At 45.5% G+C, this 27,709-nt stretch overlaps 1 protein-coding gene across 1 annotated transcript; it reads left to right on the forward strand.

The window, feature by feature from the left end:
- Positions 1 to 1,048: 1,048 nt before the first annotated feature.
- On the forward strand, positions 1,049 to 27,404 carry LOC144274368 (butyrophilin subfamily 1 member A1-like). Its single transcript, XM_077833143.1, has 10 exons — positions 1,049 to 1,211; positions 2,772 to 2,888; positions 5,506 to 5,853; positions 14,665 to 14,946; positions 15,390 to 15,509; positions 17,863 to 17,895; positions 20,848 to 20,880; positions 22,026 to 22,046; positions 22,810 to 22,836; positions 26,519 to 27,404. Exons 2-10 carry the CDS (start codon positions 2,789 to 2,791, stop codon positions 27,055 to 27,057), a joined length of 1,503 nt encoding a protein of 500 aa, XP_077689269.1. The 5' UTR covers positions 1,049 to 1,211; positions 2,772 to 2,788; the 3' UTR covers positions 27,058 to 27,404.
- Positions 27,405 to 27,709: the final 305 nt, after the last annotated feature.

A 27,709-nucleotide genomic window follows, 5' to 3' on the forward strand; every position in this document is an offset into this window, starting at 1 on the left:
GGGGGACTGAAGACAAGTTGGTGAGCTGCTAGTAGGATGGCGAGCGGAGTGGATAGCAGGGTGGCTGGTGGTGAAGGTTGCAGTAGAACCCCATGGAGAGGTATGGCACTCGGCCGTCAACCTGATGCCCCCTGCCTATTTCCTTCCACCTTCACCTGGGCTGGGAGGTAAACTCTGCAGATGACCTTCTGAACTCTGGGGCTGCCCTGACCAAGGTCAGAAACTGTGGGTGGGGTGACAGTTGGGTTGCTGGACTTAAGACCCTGAGGGGAAAAGGACACTACCAAACTTACTTGGGGGTGAGTCATTTGCTCATGGTTTGTGTTAGGAATCTTGTTGATGGTGTTTCCCCAACATAATGCCACATTGTTTCCCTCCTTTAGCAAAAAGCTTTTGCTACACTCAGACTCCGTGCTTGCGAGAGGGGAAGTATTGCCTCTTAGAGGCGCCCAGGGGGGTGGTATATATTTGTCCCAGGCCACTGGGTGGGGGCTCGAGCTGGTTTTGCATTGTGTTATTGGAACGGAACCCCTAGATACTGAACCCGGCTCTCGTTGCTGCCAGCTCTGACGGGCAGAACGGTTACACAAGGAATTCTGTGTATTATTTGGCCCCATTGAAACGCAGCCTATTTGCTCTGCACAATTATGAAGTGATGTAATATTAGCTACAGCTGAATTAATACAGATAAATTTCGCATAGATGATTCTCCCCAGCAGAAAAATGAGACAGATGGTTGCCCTCTAAATACAATTTTATTTTAGCCTTGTAATGCTTGGCGGCAAGGGGAAAAAGAACATTTTCATAATTACAATTATCATCAGGCAAGCAGAGAACCTTGAAACGGCTGCCTTGGAAATACTGTTTATTATTGTGTTTTTCTTTAAGGTAGTGTCTTTATCTCTCTAATATAACCAGCACATGATAAGGATCATGGCTGCTGATCTACTTTCACTTCTGAAGTTACTGAGCGCAGTGAAAGAACATTTCAGATCAATGCAAAACAGGTCAGGTAAAGGGGTAAAAATACAATCAGGCTAATGTAAAACTCCGATTTTATATGTAGAGGTAAAGATGCACCCTGCTCAACTGACATATTCACTAAAAATATTATGTTAACACTAATGCCTTGAAGTGGATGTTAAAGTGGCTGAGAACACTGTGGGGAGCTTGAAAATACGCAGAAGTATTTTTGCTCCAGGATTCATCAGGTAGGTGATCTTTGTTCATCTGAATACCATCTAGTCTGCTTTTTTCTAGGTTTCCCTACTCACTCTGTGGCATTTATTCTTTCGATGAATTGTTAATGTCAAATAGACACTGGTCCTAGGACATCCACAGATAAACCGTCAGTTTCTTTCTTTGCATTTAAATGATGTTAGAAATATTAGCTTATGTCAGAGGCTGGTACTTTCTTTCGTTATTATGATTAGGACACTAACATTCAGTTCTCAAGCAGAATTCTCCAAGGTCATTAATGTAGAGTTCTGCAGGAGGACTGATGGGATATTATAGCTGCAGGTAATGACATTTTTATATAGTTTACCTCTTGTATATTACTGGTGGTAAGAGGATATATTTTACCTGCATGTGCTGTGTCAAGAGGGTTTTCAAAGATAGGAGCATATGGAGGGGAGTAAGCTGCTTTCTCAGCTTTTTCTCTAAGAGTGTGTGTCTAGTGCAGAGTAGGAAATTAATTCTCTCATGCCCTTTTTACCTATATTTTCCCATATTCGGAATATGGATGTTCTGCTTCTATAGCCTCCCACTAGCAGAGGACTGAGATGTGTAATGGAGCTATATCCATCCTTTCATTACTTCATCCATTAATTAAGAGACTGAATTCCAGAGCAAAGATATGGAGGATTTTCATCCTGGCTTCTTATTAATGATAATCATAATTTGTATTATCATAGTGTCTAGGGGTCCCTGCATGGGCAGTGGGTATTGCAGCCCAGGGGAGACTAAGCCTCCCCAAACAGTCAGATGTTGCCCTGCCCACGCTCCACCCCGAGGCCCCCTCCTGCCTCTTGCTCTTCCCCCATGGCCCCAGCCCAGGATTCCTCTTCCCAAAGCGGGTGGTGGCTGGGGCTGGGGCTAGGGCTGGCAGCCCAGGACTTGGGACAGCTGGGGATGGTGTTCAGGCCGCCTGGTGCTGGGGCTGCTCAGTGCTCCGGAGCTGGGGCACTGGGACTGCCCGCCCGGCACTCTGGGGCTGGGGGCGCTGGGATGGGCTGGGATGGGGGAGCTGGCAACCGGGGCCAGCCCGGGGCCCGGGACTTGAGGCAGCTGGGGAAGGGCTTCTCTGGCCACAATGGTGAGCTCAGGGCTCCAGCAGTGGAGGGGCGGGGCCTCGGGCAGAAGGGGCATGGCTGGGGGCTAGCCTCCCCAAACAGGCGGTTCATGCGCTGCCCATGGGTCCCTGTCCTGGACCTGGACTCCGTTGTGCTAAGGGCTGTACAAATACAGAACATACAGTTGGCCTCTACTTCAAAAAGTTTACAAACTAAGTAATCCCAGGAGTATAAAGAGAAGCACAATCTCATTATCTTCAATTTTACATCCCGGTCAGAGTGCAGATGGTAAGATAAATATTTGGAAGCTACTCAGGAGATATTTTTTAATGGGTCACCCAGTTTTCAACCTTCAAAGCAAATAAAATATGCAGGGTGTTTATGTAGTATTCACCATACTTGCATCAAATTCACTGGCTGACACTCACTTATTTCCCTCGGGGGGGGGGGGGTTGTTTTGTTTTTTATTTTGCCCAGCACCAACCAAAATCACGATGAGACCTTTCTCCGTCTCCAAGAGCTCAGTAGGGAGCTCCTCCCTTCTTGGTTACACCATAATCTTCATTTCTCTTCTTGTTCACAAGTTGGACTCAGGTAAGAATTCCTACTTTTGAACATACTTTCTGGCACCTCCTGGAAATAAAATATTAATTCCATGGAAAAAAATATGAAAGTTCCAAGTTGTTTCTCTTTTGAAGGGTTGGAAATGGAACAATTTTCGGGAAGAATGTTCATGACATTTTTAAACATAAATGTGTCTCAATATTTTTTTTAATTAAAAATGTTCTTCGGGTTGTTCATGTACTGAAAACTCAGGCACAGACAGGTTCAGATTCCTTCTCCCAGAGCTTGCATGTCCTGCCGCTTCTCTCTTGGGCCATGTCTACACTACCCGCTGATGGGTAGTGGTCGATCTCTCGGGGATCGATTTATCGCGTCTACACTAGACGCGATAAATCGATCCCCGATCGTTCTGCCGTCGACTCCGGAACTCCGCCCCGGCGAGAGGTGGAAGCGGAGTCGGCGGGGGAGCGGCGGCCGTCGATCTCGCGCCGCGAGGACACGAAGTAAGTGATTCTAAATCGATCTACGGTACGTTGACTTCAGCTACGCTATTCTCGTAGCTGAAGTTGCGTATCTTAGATCGATTCCCCCCCCCCCCCCCAGTGTAGACCAGGCCTCGGTCTCACATTACAGCAAGACAGTAGCCTTAAAGGGGTAGACAGTGACAGAGGTTCTCCATTCTTGTGGGACACCCTTTCTTCCCCCCTTCTCGACCCTCATGGGGTCAGGATGGCTGCAGCTGGGGAGCCCCTGGAAGCTTAGGAAGTTGCGGGGGGAACAGGAATAAGTGAAGAGGAACAGGCACTTCATGTCAACAATGTTGTCAGCATTTTGGAAACCACAAAACCAACTCAAAAACCCAGTTACAAATTTTTAAAAAGAATCTAGTGACAGGGTTTTTTACACATTATTCGAGCAGGTCTATTCCCAGGCATCTTGGACGAGTGGCAGGCAGGAGGGGGTGAAGTGGTGTGAGCAGCAGGCGGGGGGGCCAGGGAAGGGGTCGAAGAGGCGGGAGGCCGAGGGAGGGGGCAAAGAGGTGTGAGCAGCGGGTGGCGGGCTGGGGGAGGGGGTGAAGAGGCGGGAGGGTGGGGGGGCCGGGGAGAGGGTGAAGAGGCAGGAGGGTGGGGAGCCAGGGAGAGGGCAGGAGGGCGGGGAGCTGGGGAAGAGGGCGAAGAGGTGTGTGAGCGGCCAGGGAAGGGAGTGAAGAGATGTGGGCCGAGGGAAGGGTCGAAGAGGTGTGTGAGTGGCTGGCAGGTGGGGGGCAGGGGCGAAGAGGCTCGGAGGCGCGGGTGCCTCAGGGTGGGGGCTGAGCGGGGCCACAGGTGAAGTGTGGACGGGGCTTCCAGGGGAAGAGGCTGAGCAGGGATGGGGCCACAGTCCGGGCACCCCCAACCTCCCCAAATGGAGGAGTCACACACCACCCATGGCCTCACACTGTGCTTCCAGGTTGCATCTGCCTGCCTTTCTTTCTGCTTCTCTCTGTGTGCCATGTCTCCTGCTTTTCTAAGACACCCACCCAACTCCTGACCCACCTCTCTGGTCCAACAATACTCAGCAAAGCCATCCAGCTACATATTTTTAATTTGTATATGGGCTTGCATACTCCTCTGCCCAATGGGGAGCTGCTATGAGGGAGCCTAGCTGTTTCCCATGGCCATCCAAAATGCAGCCACACCCACTTAGCCTAAGCTACAACAATAATTATTCAGCCCAGCTTCTAATACATACAAGGTGGAAGGAAGGGAAAGAGAGTTGAAATCAGATGTATAATGGAAACCTATTATAAGTCATGGAAGGGCCCTGATTTTCAAGAAGTGCCAATTAAGGCATCTAAAAACTGAAGCACCAATAAAATCATTTGACACCATTTGGCCAAAATCTTGACCATTAGTGTATAAATGTTATTTCAGGGAAGGGAGTTTTTAAAATGAAACTTATCTATCAGGGTTGTTCACAAAAACACTATTTGCATATGCAAATATTAGCTTTTTAATGTACATAGATTTGGACCTCCAATATTGTGGACCTAAGATTTTGGGTGTAGAATGTTGAGTTCGAGGCTATTTTAGAAAATATGGGTCTTAAAATTATATTGGAAAATAGTCTGGCCAAATATTGCACACAGATAAATACTGCTTAGCTCTTTTTATCTGCATATCTCAAAACCCATACAAAAGAAGGTCATTCTTACAAATGAAGGAACTGAGGCATAGAGAGGGGAAGTGTATTGCCCAAGTTGCCACAAAAGCTAGCGATAGAAAGAGAGCTAGAACCCTGCATGCCAGAGTCTATAGCTAGTACCCCATTCACTAGGCCATACTACCTACAAACTATACAATGCTCATTCAAGTCACCGAGGGTTGTATGTCTGTGCATCTGAAGGCAAAATTTGATCTGCAATATTTTTCATCCATTTTTGTAATAAATTCCAATTTTAATTCTCCATTTGAATAATTTCCCATCAAATACTAGCAGGGAAGTGTATTAAAATTCACATATGAAGTCAGGACCCATGAACAACCACAATGCATTGTAAAGCTGTAAGGGATATATTTTCTATATATTGTGCCTGACCAGGAAATTAAAATCCTAGTCTCAGTTCTTCTCAAATTCAATTGTTTTTATGTCCTATTCCATTTAACAGTACACTTTTCAGTGATTGGACCCGATCGCCCTATCACTGCTTCTGTAGGTGATGAAGTCAGATTAGCCTGCCGCTTGTCACCCAGGATGAGTGCTGAGAACATGGAGGTGAGATGGTACCGGGCTCAGTTTTCTTCAGTTGTGCACCTGTACCGTGAAGGGAAGGATCAGTATCCGGAGCAGATGTCAGAATATCGGGGAAGGACAGAGTTTCTGAAAGAGGGCCTGGCTGATGGAAGAGTTGCCTTGAGGATAGGCAATATCAGACTCTCTGATTCAGGGCTGTACTCATGTTTCTTTCGATCAGAGTTCTCATATCAAGAAGCTGCATTGGAACTACAGGTATCAGGTCAGTAAACTTGATTTTCTATATTGCCTTCCCTAGGTTGAGAGGACATCGTTATATCTCATTTCATAAGCGCTGACTTTTGGTTTTGCTGGTGGGTGCCCCACACCAGCTCCACCCCCTCCCCGAAACTCCACCCCCACTCCGCCCCCAGAGGCCCGCTCTACCCCTCCCCCGAAATCCCCTCTCCTGAGTACCTCCTGCCTGCCGCTCACTCCTTTCTGCCCCCTCCTGCCTTAAGGGCAGTGAGTGGGGGTGGGGGCAGAGAGGAGCAAGTGGCTCAGCAGCTGATTGGCAGCCAGCCCTAGGGCTGCCACTGCAGCTGCCCCGAGCAGGTCCATGGGTGCTGAGCACCCCCTATTTTTTCTCCATGGATGCTTGAGCCCCTGAGCACCCATGGAGTCAGCGCCTATGTCTCCTTTAAATGGCAATTACAGCACTTGTCTTTCTGATATCAGCTGTTGTTTGCCAGCCTTGCTAAGTGTCTGAGATCTGAGGAGACACTTGAAAGTTTTGGCCTGTGCACTGCAGTTATATTTCTAAGCGCTGATTGCCAATCGAGATGTGTGGAAAAGCTGTTTTTTCTTCCCTCTCCTCCATATTTGTGGTTTTTGAGGAAAATATTGTATATTAATTTAAGGTGATACAAAATATCTGAAACCTATCATTGCATTCAATCCCCTGCACCACTCTGTCTGGTGAAAACTACTTTCAGCTAACATGACAGGAGAAAGATTTATGCCCAGTCTTGCTGATTTTCTTTGAAATTACAGGGCTCGGTTGTCACTAGCCCTAACTCGGCCATGCAGGGGAATGGCAGAGAGTAAGTGTGGCCATGTTAGGTTTTTAGGTACCCCAGCTTTAGCATGTGGGAGTGCAGGGACCAGATGCTCACCCACCAGACCAAATACGTGACGAGTAGGCAAAGAAAAGTGAGTCATAAGCACAGCCATGTCTGCGGTCCTTTACCCCCATGTGCCCATCAACACAGCTGGCTAGGTACCCAGTGAGAATACGCTGCACCAAGAAAAAGAAATGTTTTTTCTCCTCCCAGTGCAACCCGGGATGTCCCTAAAATGCACAGTCTAGTCCTATGGGATTATATAGAAGATAATCCAGTGGTTTTGTAACATATGGTAATACACAGAGACATGCTAGACTAGAATCAGCATTTCTCAAATGTGGCCACCGGGGGCTTTTCTTGCAGCCTCCTGGGCTTTGATGGGGGTGCGGGGGAGACCAGCCCCTCCCCCTCCCTGGTGCTCCTGGATGCACAGCCTTGGTGTTGGGGCTTCCAGTAGGGGTTGGTGCCTGCCCCTCTCTGGAGACACTTGGGCACAATGCTGGAGAAGCAGGCAGCTGGTGAGTTCCGCACCTTCCCAGGAGTGGTGGAGCTCAGATTTTGGGCTTCAGCCTGGGCATGGCGGGGTGGCAGGCTCTGGCTGCGTGGCATCAGGCTCCAGCCCCGCGCTCTGGCCACATGGCATCGGACTCTGTCCCCTAGCCACGGGGTTTCAGGCTGCAGCCCCCTGCTGCCTCTCGCAGCCACCCACCCACCCCCATCGTCCCTGGCCCCTGCTGCCTCCCCCTCCCCCCATCCAGGGCTTAATTAGTCTCCAGACTTGCCTGGGGCTGAGTAAGTCTGTAATGAAAAGTGATATCTGTGTGTTTGTTAATATCACTTTTCACAGGAGACTTACTAGCTAGCAATAAATAAATTACAATGATTTGGACGTGTCTATGTGCATATTTCTTTGTTTTTCCTAAAGCTAATTAAGTATTTTAGGGGAAAAGTGTGAGTGCAGCCACCAGCAAAAGTCGGTGGCTGCACTCTGAGGCCACAAAATAATTTGTCTTGAGAACCCCTGGACTAGATTCTGTCCTGCTTTACTCCCCTCCTTGGATCTTGGGTCTGAGTGTTGGAGAGCTCTTCCCCCGGTTTCCACTGGGAGTCAGAGGGTGAAGAAGGGGGTAGAGAGAGAAAGGAGGAGAATGGATAGATCCTTTGCTCTCCCCACTCCCCACGCCCCTGTGTTTGGCCAGAACAGCTGGCCAGGTGTGAAGATGGCAGTAAGATACGCCCTTCCATGGGCTGCAGCAACTTACTTCTCCCATAAGAATGGCCATACAGATTCAGACCAATGCTTCATATAGCTCAGTAGCCTGTCTTCCAACAGTGGCTGGTGTCAGATTCTTCAGAGGGAATGAACAGAACAGGGCAATTACTGAGTGATCCATCCCCCGCTGTCCAGTCCCAACTTCTGCTAGCAAGAGGCTTAGAAACACCCAGAGCATGAGGTTGGGTCTCTGACCATCTTGGCTAATAGTCATTGATGGCCCTATCTTCCATGAATTTATCTAATTGTTTTCTAAACCCAGATATACTTTTGGCCTTCACAAAATCCCCTGGCAATGAGTTCCACAGGCTGACTGTGCGTTGTGGGAAGCAGTACTTCTTTTGTTTATTTTAAACCTGCTGCCTATTAATTTCATTGGGTCACCCATGGTTTTTGTGTTGTGTGAAAGGGTAAATTTCACTTCCTTATTCAGTTTCTCCACACCAGTCATGATTTTATGGATCTCTATCATATCCCCCCCTTAGGCATCTCTTTTTTAAGCTGAACAGTCCCAGTCTTTTTAATTTCTCTTCATATGGAAGCTGTTCCATACCCCTAATCATTTCTGTTGCCCTTCTCTGTACCTTTTCCAATTTTAATACATCTTTTTTGAGATGAGGTGACTAGATCTGCACACAGTATTCAAGATGAGGGAGTATCATAGATTTATATTAGGGCTGTTGATTAATTGCAGTTAACTCACATGATTAACTCAAAAAAATTAATTGCAATTAAAAAATTTATTGCAGTTAATCACAGTTTTAATTGTTTGCACTGTTAAACAATAGAATTCCAGTTGAAATTTATTAAATATCTGTGGATGTTTTTCTACATTTTCAAATATATTGATTTCAGTTACAACACAGAATACAAAGCGTACAGTGCTCACTTTATATTATTATTTTTATTACAAATATTTGCACTGTAAAAATGATAAACAAAAGCAATAGTATTTTTCAGTTCACCTCATACAAGTACTGTAGTGCAATCTCTTTATTGTGAAAGTGCAACTTACAAATGTAGATTTTTTTTGTTACATAACTGCACTCAAAAACAAAACACTGTAAAACTTTAGCAACTACAAGTCCACTCAGTCCTACTTTTTGTTCAGCCAAACACTAAAAAAAAACAAGTTTGTTTACATTCACGGGAGATAATGCTGCCTGCTTCTTATTTACAATTTCACCTGAAAGTGAGAACAGGCATTCACATGGCACTGTTGTAGCTGGCATTGCAAGGTATGTGCCCGATATGCTAAACATTTGTATATCCCTTCATGCTTCGGCCACGATTCCAGAGGACATGCTTCCATGCTGATGATGCTCATTAAAAAAATCATGCGTTAATGAAATTTGTGAAAGAACTCCTTGGGGGAGAATTGTATGTCTCCTGCTCTGTGTTACCCGCATTCTGCCATATGTTTCGTATTATGGCATTCTCGGATGATTACCCAGCACATGTTGTTCGATTTAAGAACACTTTCACTGTAGATTTGATGAAATGCAAAGAAGGTACCAATGTGAGATTTCTAAAGATAGCTACAGGTGTGGGACATGCTTTCAGAAGTCTTAAAAGAGCAACACTCCCACAAGGAAACTACAGAATCTGAACCACCAAAAAAGAAAATCAACCTTCTGCTGGTGACATCTGACTCAGATAATGAAAATGAACATGCATTGGTCTGCACTGCTTTGGATTGTTATCAAGCAGAACCTGTCATCAGTATGGATGCATGTCCCCTAGAATGGTGTTTGAAGCACGAAGGGACATATGAACTTTAGCTCATCTGGCATGTAAATATCTTGCGACGCTGGCTACAACAGTGCCATGCGAACGCCCATTCTCACTTTCAGGTGACATTGTAAATGCCAAGCAGGCAGCATTATTTCCCATAAATGCAAACAAACTTGTTTGTCTGAGCGATTGGCTGAACAAGAAGTAGGACTGAGTGGACTTGTAGGCTCTAAAGTTTTACATGGTTTTATTTTTGAGTGCAGTTATTTTTGTACATAATTCTATATATGTAAGTTCAACTTTCATGATAAGGAGATTGCACTACAGTGCTTGTATTAGGTGAATTGAAAAATACTATATACTTTTGTTTCTTTTTTACAGTGCAAATATTTGTAATCAAAAATAAATATAAAGTGAGCCCTATACACTTGTATTCTGTGTTGTAACTGAAATCAATATATTTGAAAATGTAGAGAACATCCAAAATATTTAAATAAATGGTATTCTATTATTAACAGTGCAATTAATTGTGCAATTAATCATGATTAATTTTTTAATCACTTGACAGCCCTAATTTATATAGTGGCGTTATGATATTTTTTGTCTTATTATCTATCCTTTTCCTAATGGTTCAGACCATTCTGTTAGCTTTTATAGCTGCTGCTGCACATTGAGCAGATGTTTTCAGAGAACTACCCACGGTGACTCCAAGATCTCTTTCTTGAGTGTTAACAGCTCATTTAGACCCCATCATTTTGTATGTATAGTTGAGATTATGTTTTCCAATGTGCATTACTTTGCATTTATCAACCCTGAATTTCACCTGCCATTTTGTTGCCCAGTGACCCAGTTTTGTGAAATCTCCTTGTAACTCTTCACAGTCTGCTTTGGACTTAACTATCTTAAGTAATTTTGTATTATCTGCAAACTTTGCCATCTCACTGTTTAACCCCTTTTTCGAGATCATTTATGAATATATTGAATAGTACTGGTCCCAGTACAGTTCCTTAGGGGACTCCGCTATTTACCTCTCTCCACTGTGAAAACTGACCATTTATTCCTACTCTTTGTTTCCTATCTTTTAACCAGTTACTGATGCATGAGAAGACCTTCCCTTTTAGCCCATCATTGCCTACATTGCTTAAGAGTCTTTGGTAAGGGGCCTTGTCAAAGGCTTTCTGAAAGTCCACATACATTATATCCACTGTATCACCCTTGTCCACGTTTGTTGATCCCCTCAAAGAATTCTAATAGATTAGTGAGGCATGATTTCTGTTTACAAAAGCCGTGTTGATTCTTCTCCAACATATCATGCTCATCTATCTGTCTGATAATTCTGCTCTTTACTATAGTTTCAACCAATTTGCCTAGTACTGAAGTTAGGCTTATCAGCCTGTAATTGCCAGGATCGCCTCTGGAGGCTTTTTAAAAACAGGTGTCACATTATCTATCCTCCAGTCATCTGGTATAGAGGCTCATTTAAGCAATAGGTTACATGCCACAGTTTGTAGTTCTTCAATTTCACATTTGAATCATAGAATCATAGAATATCAGGGTTGGAAGGGACCTCAGGAGGTCATCTAGTCCAACCCCCTGCTCAAAGCAGGACCAATCCCCAATTATATCATCCCAGCCAGGGCTTTGTCAAGCCTGACCTTAAAAACTTCTAAGAAAGGAGATTCTACCACCTCCCTAGGTAACGCATTCCAGTTTTCATCACCCTCCTAGTGAAAAAGTTTTTCCTAATATCTAACCTAAACCTCCCCCACTACAACTTGAGACCATTACTCCTTGTCCTGTCCTCTTCTACCACTGAGAATAGTCTAGAACCATCCTCTCTGGAACCACCTCTCAGGTAGTTGAAAGCAGCTATCAAATCCTCCACATTCTTCTCTTCTGCAGACTAAACAATCCCAGTTCCCTCAGCCTCTCCTCATAAGTCATGTGTTCCAGACCCCTAATCATTTTTGTTGCCCTTCGCTGGACTCTCTCCAATTTATCCACATCCTTCTTGTAGTGTGGGGCCCAAAACTGGACACAGTACTCCAGATGAGGCCTCACCAATGTCGAATAGAGGGGGACGATCACGTCCCTCGATCTGCTCGCTATGCCCCTACTTATACATCCCAAAATGCCATTGGCCTTCTTGGCAACAAGGGCACACTGCTGACTCATATCCAGCTTCTCGTCCACTGTCACCCCTAGGTCCTTTTCCGCAGAACTGCTGCCTAGCCATTTGGTCTCTGGTCTGTAGCTGTGCATTGGGTTCTTCCGTCCTAAGTGCAGGACCCTGCACTTATCCTTATTGAACCTCATCAGATTTCTTTTGGCCCAACCCTCCAATTTGTCTAGGTCCCTCTGTATCCTATCCCTGCCCTCCAGCGTATCTACCACTCCTCCCAGTTTAGTATCATCCGCAAATTTGCTGAGAGTGCAATCCACACCATCCTCCAGATCATTTATGAAGATATTGAACAAAACCGGTCCCAGGACCGACCCCTGGGTCACTCCTCTTGACACCGGCTGCCAACTAGACATGGAGCCATTGATCACTACCCGTTGAGCCTGACAATCTAGCCAACTTTCTACCCACCTTATAGTGCATTCATCCAGCCCATACTTTAACTTGCTGACAAGAATACTGGGGGAGACCGTGTCAAAAGCTTTGCTAAAGTCAAGAAACAATGCATCCACTGCTTTCCCTTCATCCACAGAACCAGTAATCTCATCATAGAAGGCGATTAGATTAGTCAGGCATGATCTTCCCTTGGTGAATCCATGCTGACTGTTCCTGATCACTTTCCTCTCATGTAAGTGCTTCAGGATTGATTCCTTGAGGACCTGCTCCGTGATTTTTCTGGTGACTGAGGTGAGGCTGACTGGCCTGTAGTTCCCAGGATCCTCCTCCTTCCCTTTTTTAAAGATTGGCACTACATTAGCTTTTTTCCAGTCATCTGGGACTTCCCCCATTCGCCACGAGTTTTCAAAGATAATGGCCAATCGCTCTGCAATCACAGCCGCCAATTCCTTTAGCACTCTCGGATGCAACTCGTCCGGCCCCATGGACTTGTGCATGTCCAGCTTTTCTAAATAGTCCCTAACCACCTCTTTCTCCACAGAGGGCTGGCCATCTACTCCCCATGTTGTGATGCCCAGCGCAGCAGTCTGGGAGCTGTCCTTGTTAGTGAAGACAGAGGCAAAAAAAGCATTGAGTACATTAGCTTTTTCCACATCCTCTGTCACTAGGTTGCCTCCCTCATTCAGTAAGGGGCCCACACTTTCCTTGGCTTTCTTCTTGTTGCCAACATACCTGAAGAAACCCTTCTTGTGACTCTTGACATCTCTTGCTAGCTGCAGCTCCAGGTGCGATTTGGCCCTCCTGATTTCATTCCTACATGCCCGAGCAATATTTTTATACTCTTCCCTGGTCATATGTCCAACCTTCCACTTCTTGTGAGCTTCTTTTTTATGTTTAAGATCCACTAGGATTTCACCGTTAAGCCAAGCTGGTCGCCTGCCATATTTACTATTCTTTTGACTCATCAGGATGGTTTGTCCCTGTAACCTCAACAGGGATTCCTTGAAATACAGCCAGCTCTCCTGGACTCCTTTCCCCTTCATGTTAGTCCCCCAGGGGATCCTACCCATCCGTTCCCTGAGGGAGTCGAAGTCTGCTTTCCTGAAGTCCAGGGTCCGTATCCTGCTGCTTACCTTTCTTCCCTGTGAGTTCCTTCAGAGCTCCTGGGTGAATCCTATCTGGTCCTGGTGACTTATTGCTGTTTTAGTTTATCAGTTTGTTCCAAAACCTTCTCTATTGATACCTCAATCTTGGACAGTTCAGATTTGTCACCTAAAAAGAATGACTCTGGTGTGGAAATCTGCTGCTCCTGTGCAGTGAAGACCAACACAAATAATTTATTTAGCTTCTCCGCAATGGCCTTATCTTCCTTGAGTACTCCTTTAGTACCTTGATCATCCAGTGGCCCCATTGATTGTTTGGTCGGCTTCCTGTTTTTGATATAGTTTAAAAAATGCTGCTTGTTTTTGTGTCTTTTGCTAGGTGCTCTTCAAATTCTTTTTTTGGCCTACCTAATTATGCTTTTACAATTGACTTGCCAGAGTTCCTTTCTATTTTCCTCAGTAGGATTTAACTTCCAATTTTTAAAGGATGCCTTTTTGTCTCTAACTGCCTCTTTTACTCTGTTGTTTAGTCATGGTAGCATTTTTTTGGTCCTCTTACTGTGTTGTTGTTTTTTTCAATTTGGGGTCTACATATAGTTTGGGCCTCTATTATGGTGCTTTTAGAAAGTTTCCATGCAGCTTGCAGGCATTTCACTCTTGTGACTGTTCCTTTTAATTTTTGTATAACTCGCCTCCTCATTTTTGTGTAGTTCCCCTTTTTGAATTTAAATGCTACTGTGGTGGGCTTCTTTGGTATTTCCCCCCCTACAAGGATGTTAAATTTAATTACATTATAGTTGCTATTACCGACGGTTCAGCTATATTCACCTCTTGGACCAGATCCTGTGTGCCACTTAGGATTAAATCAAGAATGGCCTCTCCCCTTGTGTGTTCCAGGATTAGCTTCTCCAAGAAGCAGTCACTCAGCGATGTCTAGAAATTTGATCTCTGCATGCCATCCTGAGGAGACATGTTCTCAATCAATATGTGGACAGTTGAAATCCCCTGTTATTATAGGGGTTTCTCTTTTTGTAGCCTCTTACTTCCCTCCCCACAGCAAAAGAGTAGTAAAGGGGTAATTGTGGCTCTCTGAGTCATAATTCCTTTCAAGGCTGCTCCTTTCAAGGCTGCTCCTCATTTATCCTATCCTTAGGATAAATGTGTCCTCCCTTACTCAAGGCTGAGCCTAAAGGATCAGTCTAGCCCTCAATGCTCTGTTGCCAAATATGTTAAATTTTTAACCCAGAATATACAATTAATGCAGATTTACTTCATTCTCCAGTTTCAGGTACTAATCCCCTGATCTCTATTGAGGGTTACCAGGACGGAGGTATCCAAATGGTGTGTCGATCGGGAGGATGGTATCCAGAGCCTCAGTCACTGTGGAAGGATCTCAAAGGACAGCCTCTCCCATCATTGCCTGGAAAATGCTTCCGTGATGAAAATGGGCTGTTTCAGACTGAATCGGTACTTATTGTAACAGAAAATTCCAACCAGAATCTGACCTGCACAATCAGAAACAACATCCTGAATGAAGAAGAAGTATCAAGCGTTTATATAGCAGGTCAGTTCATACATCCATTGATATGAAGTTTGGTTCGAGAAACTGTCCTATATCAGTGGTTTTCAATCTGTAGTCCATGGACTCCCGGGGTTTAGCAGACTGTGTCTTAAGATTTCTTAAGGAGGTCCGCAACTTCATTCGAAATTTTTTAGGGGTCCACAAATGAAAAAAGGTTGAAAACCACTGGCCTACATTCATTTCAGGACTAGTCTCCCTGTGTAAATAAAGTCAATTACACTGAGAATATGCCCTGACTTCATGTCACTGGTTTTCCTCTGCGGGAAACTGACGTGCAAGACCCAGATATTTGCTACCACTCGACAGACGGTTGACACTGGGGTTAAAACTGGGATGCTGGTATTGGAAAAAAGAGAGACAATAATAAGTTTAATAAAAAATAATAATAATTCATAATAAATTAATAATATTCATTTGTTTTTCAGATTCTTTTTTCCCAAAGGTCTCCCACGTGACAGTGATTCGCCTGTCACTAAACCTGTTGGTTTTGGGTTTTTTCATTCCCTTGCTTATTTACTGTTTACGGAAGCAACACAAAGAAAAAGGTAATACATGAAATAAAGGGGACAGTACAGTCAGAGCCGTCCTGTCCATAGGACGGACCGGGGCAACTGCCCCGGGCTCCGTGCTTTGGGGGGCCCTGCACTTCGGGACATGGAGTCCAGGGGGGCCTGGGTGATTAGTGAGGGCCTGATGCCAGCAGCAGCAAGTGACCCGGCCCCAGCCCGCTCCGCTCTGCCCCATCCCTCCGGCTCCTGGCATTGCTTGGGGGAGGGGGCGGAAGCCAGAAAGAGGTGGGGTGGGGCTTGGGGGAAGGGGTAGAATGGGGCGGACAGGGGTGGAGCAGGGGCAGGAAGATGTGGGGTGGGGAAGGGGTGGGAAGAGGCAGGGCAGAGGCTTGGGGGAAGGGGTGGAACGGGGCGGAGAGGGACAGAACAGGGGCAGGAAGAGGTGGGACGGTGAAGGGACAGGAAGAGGCGGGGCAGGGGCTTGGGGGAACGGGTGGAATGGGGCGGGGAGGGGCGGAGCAGGGGCAGGAAGATGTGGGGTGGGGCAGGGGCTGGAAGAGGCGGGGCAGAGGCTTGGGGGAAGGGGTGGAATGGGGCAGGGAGGGGCAGAGCAGGGGCAGGAAGAGGCGGGGCGGGGGGTTTGGGGGAAGGGGTAGAGTGGGGGCGGCACCTGGGCCAGAGTGGGGGGGTTGTCCCAGGCCCCGCACCCCCCCTAGGGACGGCCGTGATACAGATATAGTCAGGGAGAGATTTTTAAAATGAGAGAGGGTGGTGTAGAGAAGGGTTAACAGAGGGTTTCAGTTCAGTGTTCAGCTTCCCTTGGGGTTCTCCCGTGCTCCCTAGGGAGCCAATTCCACTGTGGCCAATCGTTACACCGTGTCACGGTCTAACTGTCGGCAGGTTATCTGGAAACTCTGCCCCTTTGTAAACCAAGCGTGGAAGAGAGCCGCAGCCTTCAGATACTTAAAACCGTCCCTCTGGAAGAGGCATCTTGACCCTCTGTGTCAGGGGTGGCCAAACGTACTGAGCCTCTGAGCCACATACGATAATCTTCAGAAGGTCAAGGACTGGGCGCATAGGCGCTGACTCCGTGGGTGCTTCAGGACTGGACCACCCATGGAAAAAAATTAGTGGGTGCTTAGCACCCACCGGCAGCCAGCTCCCCCGTTCCTCTCCCTGCTGATCAACTCCTCCCCCTCCCTCCCAGTGCCTCCCGCCTGCCGCGATCAGCTGTTCCGCAGCATACAGGAGGCGCTGGGGGGAGGGGAGGAGTGGGGACAGGGTGTGCTCAGGGGAGGGGGCAGAACTGGGAGGGACGTGGCAGGGCGGGGTGAGGGTTTGAGAGAAGAGGTGGGATTAGGGTGGGGCCCAGGGCAGAGTGGGGGCAGGAGTGGGGCTTTGGAGGAAGGGGTCGGGTGGGGGTGGGGCCTGGGGTGGAACGGGGGTTTGAACACCCCCGGAAGAAGCCAGTACTTGTGGCTGGGTGTGCCTGCCAAGGCTTGGGACTTCAGCCCTGCAGGGCTTACCTGCCATGGCTCCTGCCCTGTGGAGGGGTGGTGGGGTTAGAGGCTTCTGCCCTGTGAGAAGTGCCTGCTGGGGCTTGGGGCTGAAGCACCGACAATGCCTACCATGGGGCAGAAGCCACAAGGCCCCCTACCCTGTTGTACAGAAGCCCCTAGCCCCACCACCCTGCCGCAGGGCAGAAACCCCGAGCTCCGCTCCCAGCCTGATAGGCGGAGAAGGGATGGGTGTGGCAGGCTCCACGAGCCACACTTTAACTGTAAAAGAGCCATATGGGGCTTGTGAACCACGGTTTGGCCACCCCTGCTGTATGTGAAAGAGAACTCCTACAAATTCTGTATATTACAAAATACAGTACAATTAAGACAAGTTAAAATACAATACAATGAAGAAATGTTATGCAATTCTCTGAGTCAGAAGACTTTAGAAAAAATAATTTCATCTTAAAAGTTTCATTATGAAATGGAAATTGTACAGAAATCATTTTTATACTATTAGAATGTCTTCTTTTTTTGGCATAGTAATGAGGAAATGCAAGATACAAACAAAAGATATAATTCTGCTTCTTTTGTCTATAGTGAATTGCACATAGTGAAACAAAGCTGAATGCTGTTTCTTGGTATGGAAAACAATCCAAACGTACATCTACTTACTGTGAGATTAAAAAAACCCAAAACTATTTTAACCTTTTTTTGGTTTCTGATTAACTGTAAATTACCTTCCACATCATGTACACCAGTTTCTGTTTGTTTTTCAGTTATCTCTGTTTCTATCACAATTGTAGCAAAATGACAATAAATATTAGTTGAAATGTCACCATAAATTGATAGGATGACATCTAACATATCTGATCTTTTCCTTCCAATAGATTCTCTGCGCTGTAAATTGAAAGACTTTGAAGGTAAATTTATGGGTTATATGGGGCAAGTGAACTATCTGATATAAATAGTCCATGCAATAAGGTAAGTCAAGAAAACAACATTTATTATCATGTATCTGTAGTCCCCCCCCGGAGGTGTGGCTTACGCCTCTTCCCTTTTTTCTCTCTCTGGTGCTTGCAATGGCCAATATTAAGAGTTTACATATACACAGGCATAGGTTCTGACTTTAATTTTTCCCCAGGGGTGCTCCCGCCCCCTCCCCCCCGTTCCACTCCAAGGCCCCACCCCCACTCTGCCTCTTCCCCTGAGGCCTTGCCCTCGCTCTGTCTCTTCCCTCCTCTCTGCCCCCTCCGCCGAGGCCCCCACCCTCGCTCCATCTCTTCCCTCATCCCCATTCCCTCTGTTGAGGCCCCCCCCTCGCTCTGCCTCTTCCTGCCGCCGCTCCAATCCAGGCCCCTGCCGCTCACTGCTCTCCCCCCTCCCCCATGTGCATCCTCCAGCCACCAAACAGCTGTGGCAGGTGGGTGCTGAGCACCCATTGAGTCAGCACCTATGTACGCAGGGGTGCTGTCCCCTGAGAAAATTAGTACAATTACTGCGAGCTGGCAAGGAATGTAAAGCCTAGTACACAGGGGACAACAAGGCAAACAAAACAAACTTAGCAACGTCATAATACACCCAAAATAAGAGCATAACTGAGGTAGGGACATTATTGGGAACAGGAAAATTAGGATGTGGAGAAGGAAGGGGTTAAGTTTAACTAATACTTAATAAACATTGATAAACAACCCTTTTCCTTGCCTCTGAGCACTCACAAAGTCCTCCAAACCCCAGCTCCCACCCTGGCACCTTCCCAACACTGCAGGCTGAGGTCGGGTGTCCCAAGATGGAGTGTTGCAGAGCTGTAGTATCGGCCAGCTTAAATAAAAGTTCCCTTAGTTTATCTTCACCCCTGGGTGGGGCAGGGTCCTCTCCGGATGCCAGCCAGGCTCAGGTATTCTCTCAATCTGGAATTCTCCCGGAGCCTCAGCTGTCTCTCTGGAACTGACGCTGGGTCAGATCTCTCTCTGCTGGATGCCGGTCACTGCAGTGCTGGAAATGCCTGGTCCATGCAGCTAGATCTCACAGAGAAGCAAGGACTCCATCGGGGGGACTGGGAGTTTAGCAGGGGCTCTCTGAGCTGCACTGTCTCTCCCCCAGCTTCCTTCCGAACTCAAAGCCGAAATGGTCCTAAACTCTGTGTGTAAACTTAAATCAGGCTGTCCTCGGGATGGGGGCTGTGCGGCGCTGGTGACACTGGGCCAGCGGACTGCATGTCCAGATCAGCCCCTGCAGATGGGGACCATATTTCCCAAAGATGCTCATCCAAGGCCCCCTCCCCACGCAGGGCTGGCCTGAACCACTCACCCAAACCCTGCCCCCCACCCCCAGGCATGGCTAGAGTCGCTGCTCGCCCGAAGCCTGCCTGCCCCCCACCCCAGCCCTGCATGGGGCTGGCATCACCACTCCCCCCTTGTTCCTTTACACCCCACCTTTTTGACAAAACAGAGCGTTTGTCCTGTTTGCTCTTGCCAACTGAGCAAATGGGACAAGTTCACACTCCTGTCAAAAAAGTTGGGACGGCCGGGACAGGGCTTAAAAAAGGGACTGTCCTGGCCAAAACAGGACATATGGCCACCCCATGCAGATGCCTTGCTACTGGCCTCAACATGGGTTTCAGTCCCTATTGCCCACACTTCTGACTCCACGAATGCTGGGAAGTGTGGTCAGAGGGATTTGGCAGCCATGGATTTGGCAGCCATTACATTTGCAAACCTTTCAGTAAAGCCCCCTAGAAGCTCAGTCTGTAGCCCCAGGAGTGGTTTATCTGAACGATCAGATAGAAGAGACTTTACCCAGGATAGATAAGGAGGGTCCTCACACTCTGATTGGAAAGAATGGCACATAGGCCACAGATTTATTGACTGTATCAATGCTAATAAATGCAGTGAAATCAAAGAATAATTCTTATAGCAAGGAGTTGACAGTGGCCAATTTTCCAACCATAGACTGCTTCTTGCTCCAGCTGATAAGCAGCAAATTCTAAATTCTTCTGACAGTGGCCAGTGCCAGGTGCCCCAGGGGGAATGAACAGAACAGGTGATCATCAAGTGATCCATCCCCTGTCGCTCATTCCCAGCTTCTGGTCACCTCTGATTCTCCAGAAACTCACTTGGCCACACAGCCTACCATAGTTTGAGCTGCAGGCAAAGGTCATAAACCAGAAAACACTCCCAGGGAGGCCAAAAGTAGCACCGGCTAGATTCCATCAATCTCTGCTGTGGGGTTTCACTGTCCTAATACACCACAATTACCAAACTAGGAGACAAAGACCACCACTCTCCCTCTGAGACCCTCTATCACCCATTTAACTGCCAATTGGCTGTCAAATTTTCACTAAAAGAACATCCTCTGAACAGTAGAAGTTGAAGGCTTCAGTAAATAGTATAACAAAACCTATTTATATAGAAAAAACACCCCAAACTTGTGGGGTTGGTCCATGTCTGTGATGACACGGTGGGTGAAGTAATATCTTTTATTGGACCAACCCATCTTGTGAGAGCAACGCTGCAACCCGTTATTAGAATGAGACTTTGTACAAGTGGTCTTTATGGTCTTGATTTCAGGGAAAAGATCAAAAAAGTCTATTTTAGTATGTTTTTAATTTTAATAAATTGTAATTGGGCTTCCACAGAAAGATCAACTTGTGTCTGTCCTTATTTCATAGGAACATAGGCAACAGGAATGGACATACTGGATTGGATGTGTGCCCATCTAGTTCAATATCTTGTCTTTAATAGGAGAAAGATTTTCAATCTTTCTGTCTCACATTGTTTTTAATAATTTTAGCATAATTATATGAAATAACAGTAGGAATATCACCAAAAATACGACAATATGGAATCTCGTATTTCATTCTCTTCTTCCTCTAGATAAACTACGATTTCAAGTGGAGAAAGAGAAAGGTAAATTTCATTTACCTAAATGTGTCTCTAAAATGAAGAAAAAATAATAAAAGCTTATCTTTGTATCTCTGGTAGAAGAGGTGTTTTTAAGTAAACCAAAAGTGAATGTTTTCCTCATAGAGAGGAAACATTACAGAGAAAAATTAGAGATATCAAACATTCTGATTGCAGCTGGTTAAATCAATCAAATAAGCACAACTTGCAAACCCTTTTCAAGATATTTTACTGTATTAATCAAAATTTGAGTTTTTGATGAAAAAACATCACTATAAAATCAAAAGCTGAAAAATTTCAAAGAGCTTTACATCGGACGGTATATTTAGGCTGCTGCTGCTCGGATGCGCTTTCGGAAACTGCTTATTACACGTTTGCTAACAGAGCTTTCTTTCCATAGCTGTGTACCTAAGGAAAGATAGGCTGTGACTTTAGGTTTCATTGAAGAGCCTTTTTGTTTATAAGCCAGGACATCACTGGAGTGAATATGATATAAACGTTTATAACTTTAAAATTACCAGAGCAACTTTCCTCAAACTCAACTCGCTGAGAATTCCTGAAGGCATCAGGGCACCTAGAGGTTAAGCATTGGAATGAATCTGGCCATTACCTGTGTCAGTGGTATCCCCCATTTTCAGCATAGGGAATATCATTGGAACCAGTAATACCTGTAAAACCTGAATGCACTTTTTAAATGTGCGCACTGTATCTTGGCAACTGGAAATCTTAGAAGGTGAAATTGATCTCTGTGGAGAGGGGTCACCTCACAGACCCACGCACTGCTTGAAGCGTGCTTAAACCTTCGTTTGATTTAAGCGATGCATAATATTGATGGCCCACTGCAAAAGAGTGAATGTATCTTTTAACCACTTATCAAGTAAATCAGAGGTTAGGTAATGTAACTAATTAAAAATGGCAGGAGACACAGTGCTAGAAGAAAGGGAGTACTTGTGGCACCTTAGAGACTAACAACTTGAAGTGAGCTGTAGCTCATGAAAGCTTAGGCTCAAATAAATCTAGTCTCTAAGGTGTTAGTCTCTAAGGTGCCACAAGTACTCCTTTTCTTTTTGCGAATACAGACTAACACGGCTGCTAGAGTGTCTTTCTTTCCAGCATTATTCATTTCAGGTCTTGTTTTCTGTTTGTTTCAGAAAAATATCTTGCAGGATTTGGTAAGTTCCATTTTCCTCTATTACTATGAAAAAGCAGCCACTCCATAGTTAAGACTGAATATTCCTGACCATTGTAAGCCTGGTTCTCTCCCCTTTTCTAATATACCAAGTGAAGGGTATTTTAGCTTTATCTCTTAGGATACGTAATCTTTGTGCAGAGGAAATATGAGTGTATTTGAGGTTATTGAGAGAAGGCATTTTTGAGATAAAGTACTCAGAAAAACAGATAGTCACCATAGTCACCATTTACCACTTCCCTGGTGGTCTAGTGGTTAGGATTCGATTCCCTGTCAGGGAAACAAGCTTTTCATCAACATATATTGAACAAAGGGAAACTGGTCTAGAGCCTCAGAGCAGAGGTAAGGCATGTTCCCACAGTGGACAGTTTATACAAATAGAGCTGTGCAAATCCATTGTTGTTGTTAAAGGGGAGGGATAGCTCAGTGGTTTGAGCATTGGCCTGCTAAACCTAGGGTTGTGAGTTCAATCCTTGGGGGGCCATTTAGGGATCTGGGGGCAAAAATTGGGGATTGGTCCTGCTTTGAGCAGCAGGTTGGTCGAGATGACCTCCTGAGATCCCTTCCAACCCTGATGTTCTATGATTCTAGAGTTCAAAACCACAGTATTCTTGTAAGGCTGGTAGCATTCTGATTTGGGTTTAACAAATATTTTTTCCTGGCCATAAAAGTGGTACCAAGTTTTATTATATTAAGACTGCATGTATTTGGACAAGTCTTCAGCTGTTTTTGTACCTTTGTTTCAGTGCTCAGAAAAGCCGCAAGATTTGCAGGTAACTGAAATTGACATGTTACCAATGTCAAAATACCTTTCTTTCAAAGACCTGTGCTCCCTTTTCTTCTCAAAATTAACAGGATAAAAAAGTATTGGCTCTCAAGAGAGATGTAAGAGGTGATCATATAAAAATGCAAGTAACCGTTTACCCCTTTTAGACCTGAGCGGTCAGCCGCATTTGGGGTCCTGCAGGTTGTTTGTTAGGAGGAAAAATTGATGTTGGAGTCAGCTATGTCTTTGATGCAATCCTGTTTATTTACAAAGACTGTAGAAAGCCATGAATCCCTGAATACAGGAAGAATCAAACAAGAGGAAATAATTTCGTTTTGCACAGTCCCAAGCCTCTTTCAGCTAACATTCAGTCCACAAAAGTTTTGCTCTAGGCTTTTTCCCTGGGCCAAACTCCCAATGTCTATTCAGGATGTGTCCCTCACTTTCTGCTTCTTATCTGTGTCTGTTTCTGCTTTGTTCTTCCTGCCTTTCTCTCACACATACACCTCCACTGAAACAATACCCACTGAAACCCCTCTGCCCACATACACCTCACATATGCCTTTCTCTTGGGCCATATTATTTGCTTGTGTTATTGGTGGAAAACACTATTGTTTCAGCTACGTGGTTACATAAAGGAGCTCAATTCCTTTCCCCACTGATACTGAATGAAAGGCAGCTGTTAGACCCACCAATTTTTATGGGTTTAGCCCAACCCATAACATTATAAACAGGACAAAGAGCTCAGAGGAACGGAAATATGAGTCAGCAGTGTAGCACTTTTGCAAAACAACCAAACATCATGCTGGGAGGTATTAGCAGGAGTGTTGTAAGCAAGGCACGAGAAGTCATTCTTCCGCTCTACTCCACGCTGATTAGGCCTCAACTGAAGTATTGTGTACAGTTTTAGGTGCCACATTTCAGGAAAGAGGTGGACAAATTGGAGAAAGTCCAGAGAAGAGCAACAAAAATGATTAAGGGTCTAGAAAACATGACCTATGAGGGAAGATAGAAAAAATTGGGTTTGTTTAGTCTGGAGAAGAGGAGACTGAGGTGGGACATAACAGTTTTCAAGTACATAAAAGGTTGTTACAAAGGGGAAGGAGGTAAATTGTTCTCGTTAACATCTGAAGATGGGACAAGAAGCAATGGGCTTAAATTGCAGCAAGGGAGGTTAAGCTGGACGTTAGGAAAAACTTCCTAACTGTCAGGGTGGTTAAGCACTGGAATAAATTGCCTAGGAAGGCTGTGGAATCTCCATCATTGGAGGCTTTTAAAAGCAGGTTAGACAAACATCTGCCAGAGGTGGTCTAGATAATATTCTTCTTAGCCTTCCCATTAGTGCAGGGGACTGGATTAGATGACCTATTGAGTTCCCTTCCAGTCCTACTCTTCTATGATTCTATGAAATCTGATGCATTGAGAGATCTGTGCTGTAGCCCCTAATTTATTCCATTGGAGTAGAGTGAGATTCAGAAGGGAACATGTATCTAAGTGCCTTGCTTCCATGTGAAGAATCATGCTTAAATCCATGACTTGTTAGACATAATTATTATCCGCCCACATTCACTCCCAAAACACAAGCCAATCCAAATTTGGATGGGAGATCTCCTGTATCTGAAGTGTCCTGCCCCTGTGGTTCAAATATTGTCCCACCTCAGAACAAGACCATCTTGAAAGAATTGTTTTCTTATTTGGCTATGAATGTTTAGCCATCTTAACATGTAGCTTAGCACTCAAACAGTAGTTCATCTAGCCAGGATGGGCAGGGATGGTGTCCCTAGCCTCTGTTTGCCAGAAGGTGGAAATGGGCAACAGGGGTTGGATCACTTGATGCCTGTTCTGTTCATTCCCTCTGGGGCACCTGGCCTTGGCCACTGTCGGAAGACAGGATACTGGGCTAGATGGACCTTTGGTCTGACCCAATATGGCCGTTCTTATGTTCTTAGTGTCAGTGCAACTAAAACACCCATGATTTAGGTGCTTTAATAAATGCTCCTCTAAGAGCTACCACTGTTCTCAGCGTCTTTGATGTAAATAACATACAAAATGAGACAACTCCATATTTTATGTGGGATGGAGGTAAATCTGGGCCTTAAATGTTATCTGTAAGTTATTTTCTTCCTATCATAGCTGGAGATAACTTTATTAGTCTGGTAAAGGGAAGGGTGAGGGAAGAATAGGCTTTTCGAGGAGATGGTTATTACACCCCGTTTTGTAGGTCCTGATATGGATAACTGAGATGTTTGAGCAATGATGCTGTGAGCCAAGAACAGAGAGATCTGATTGCAGGGATTCTGTACGATTGCTTGGATTCTCTGAATTTCCTTTAGTGATGGTCACAGGGAGATAAGGCAGGTGATTTCTGGCTTTTAGGGCTAGATTTTTAAGAGTTCATCACTTTTCTGGAGCTCCTTTGAAAATTTGGCCAGCTCATTCTAGCAGGTTTCTCATCCACACCTAGGACAGGAGGGTCATTATATCCTCCTATTCCCTCTTCCACTTAACACCAGGGATATCACTTTCACCTCTCTCGTTACCCTCAACCCTCTCTACGTGCACAATATTAGCCATCCAAAAGAGGTAGGTCTGTCACCCCAGCTGAATGTACCCAAATACCCCTCTTTCTCCAACTACCAGTTCTACCACAATCCCTGTAATAGAAATCTAAAGATAAAACAAAACACAACAAAACCAATTTCCTCCACACTGAATGAGTAGCCCCCCTTCCATCAAAGGAGCAAATACCATTCCAAATGCTCACTCCATAAATGAATAAATGCCAAACACTCCTGTCTTCTCACCATGCCCGCACCAAATACCCCACCCGCAAATAACTCCCTCCCAGAAATAGCTAATGAAAATATGCCTGATCATGTTTCCACTCGCTGTGTTTAGGAGGTGGCTGGAGGAGATGGAGGAGAAGATAGCCCATCCTGTAGGGGATAAATGGATTTAAAGACCTCTTTCTCTAGATCCAGGACAACGAAACATTATTTATGAACTTCTGGTGCACAGATGCCAACTTTCAGCTTTCCCCAGGGGTGCTCCACCACTGCTTGGCCCCACCCCTTCCCCCAAGGCCCCACCCTCGCTCTGCCTCTTCCCACCCCTGCTCCACCCCACCCCACCTCTTCCCAGCCCCACTCCACCCCCTCTCCCGAGCATGCCCTGCCCTCACTCCACTTCTTCCTGTTCCCGTGGCTGCTCCTCTCCCTCCCCCGCAGCGCCTCCTGCATGCCACCAAACAGCTGATTGGTGGTGGGCAGGAGGTTCTGGAGGGGATGGGGGAAGAGCTGATTGATGGGGCCTGCCAAACAGCTAATCGGCAGGTGGCCAATGGGTGCTGAGCACCCACTATTTTTTCCCATGGGTGCTCAAGCCCCGGAGCACCCATAGAGTCGGCACCTTTGGGCTAGTGGAAGGAATCATGATGACATTCAAACCAATAACAATATGCTTATAAACCTGATCATTTAACTTGTAATTTTTCTACACAAAGATACTGAAACTCTACTACTTTTATGGTAAAATGAACATGGGCTCGATAGACTGCGATGGCTTCCCAGATGTTATTAACTTAAAGGAATAACAGATTTAAAATGACTAGGTGTGAATATGTAAATATTATTAAATATGTTTTTGGATTATCTCCACCAAAAGGAAAACTCTCTCTTTCCTCCTTCCAGTGAATGTGACTCTGGATCGAGAAACAGCACATCCTGAACTCTGGGTGTCAAAGAACCTCAAAAGTGTGAAATGTGCAGACATAACGGGGGAACAACCTAAAGATCTGGACATTGTTGATTCTTATCGCTGTGTCCTGGGCTCTGAGAGATTTAACTCTGGGAGACATTATTGGGAAGTGGAGCTTAAGAACAAGACTATGTGGCACTTGGGGGTTTCTGCTGAATCAGAAAACAGGGAGAGGTACAAAAGTATAGCACCTGAAGATGGATACTGGGCCATAAGGTTATGGAATGGAGAATACAAAGCCCTCTCCACTCCTCGGACAACAATCACCTTGGAAACAAAACCCACGAGGGTTGGGATTTTTCTGGACTATGAGGCAGGAGAGCTCTCATTTTACAATTTATCTGATGACTCCCATATCTACACTTTCAGATATAGCTTCCCTGGGACACTCCGGCCTTTCTTCAGTCCAGGTATACATGGATCTAAAGAGGATGCTCCCCTGACCATCTGCCCAGTTATAGACTGCCAATGAAGGACACATTGTCATTCACAACTACCATTACAATTTTCTAGCTATGTTAGATGCACACAGGAAAAATTTTTGGTAAAATGTCTGATGATGGGGAAACATCTAGTCGAGCTGGTTGAAAATTGAGAGACAAAATGTTTTTTCTTTGGAAAATACCATGTCATCGATATCTGAACTTTCCATGGGAGTGTGTTGATTTCAACAAAACTTAGTTTAGAAAAAAAATTAAACACCGCATTTCATTAATGTTAAAATGCCCCTTTTGATACTTACAGAACAAAACATTTTGATTTTTTTTTCAAAATGACCTTTGTTTAACATTTTATTGTATATAATACGATAAAAGGAATAAAGGCAATATTGAAACAAAATCTTTTATTTCAATAGATTTCTACTAATCTTGCCAGGTCCCAGTCAACCCAGAGATTCTCTTTCTGGATCAGGGCTCTGCACATGGGACAGCACAAAGGGTCATAGTCCCCTTTTGTCCATGTGTCACAGTGCTGAGAGATGCAGCCCCGGCAGAAGCTGCGCCCAAGTCTACGCTCACTAACTCCGTGAAATAGTTTCTGCAGATGGGACATTTGGTTTCCTCTTGGAGTCCCTGTTCAGAAGCCCCTGAAGCCATGGCAGCGCGGAGCTGGGCTTCCGTTCT

Source organism: Eretmochelys imbricata, chromosome 14 (assembly GCF_965152235.1).
Source record: "Eretmochelys imbricata isolate rEreImb1 chromosome 14, rEreImb1.hap1, whole genome shotgun sequence".
NCBI classification, from domain to species: Eukaryota; Metazoa; Chordata; order Testudines; family Cheloniidae; genus Eretmochelys; species Eretmochelys imbricata.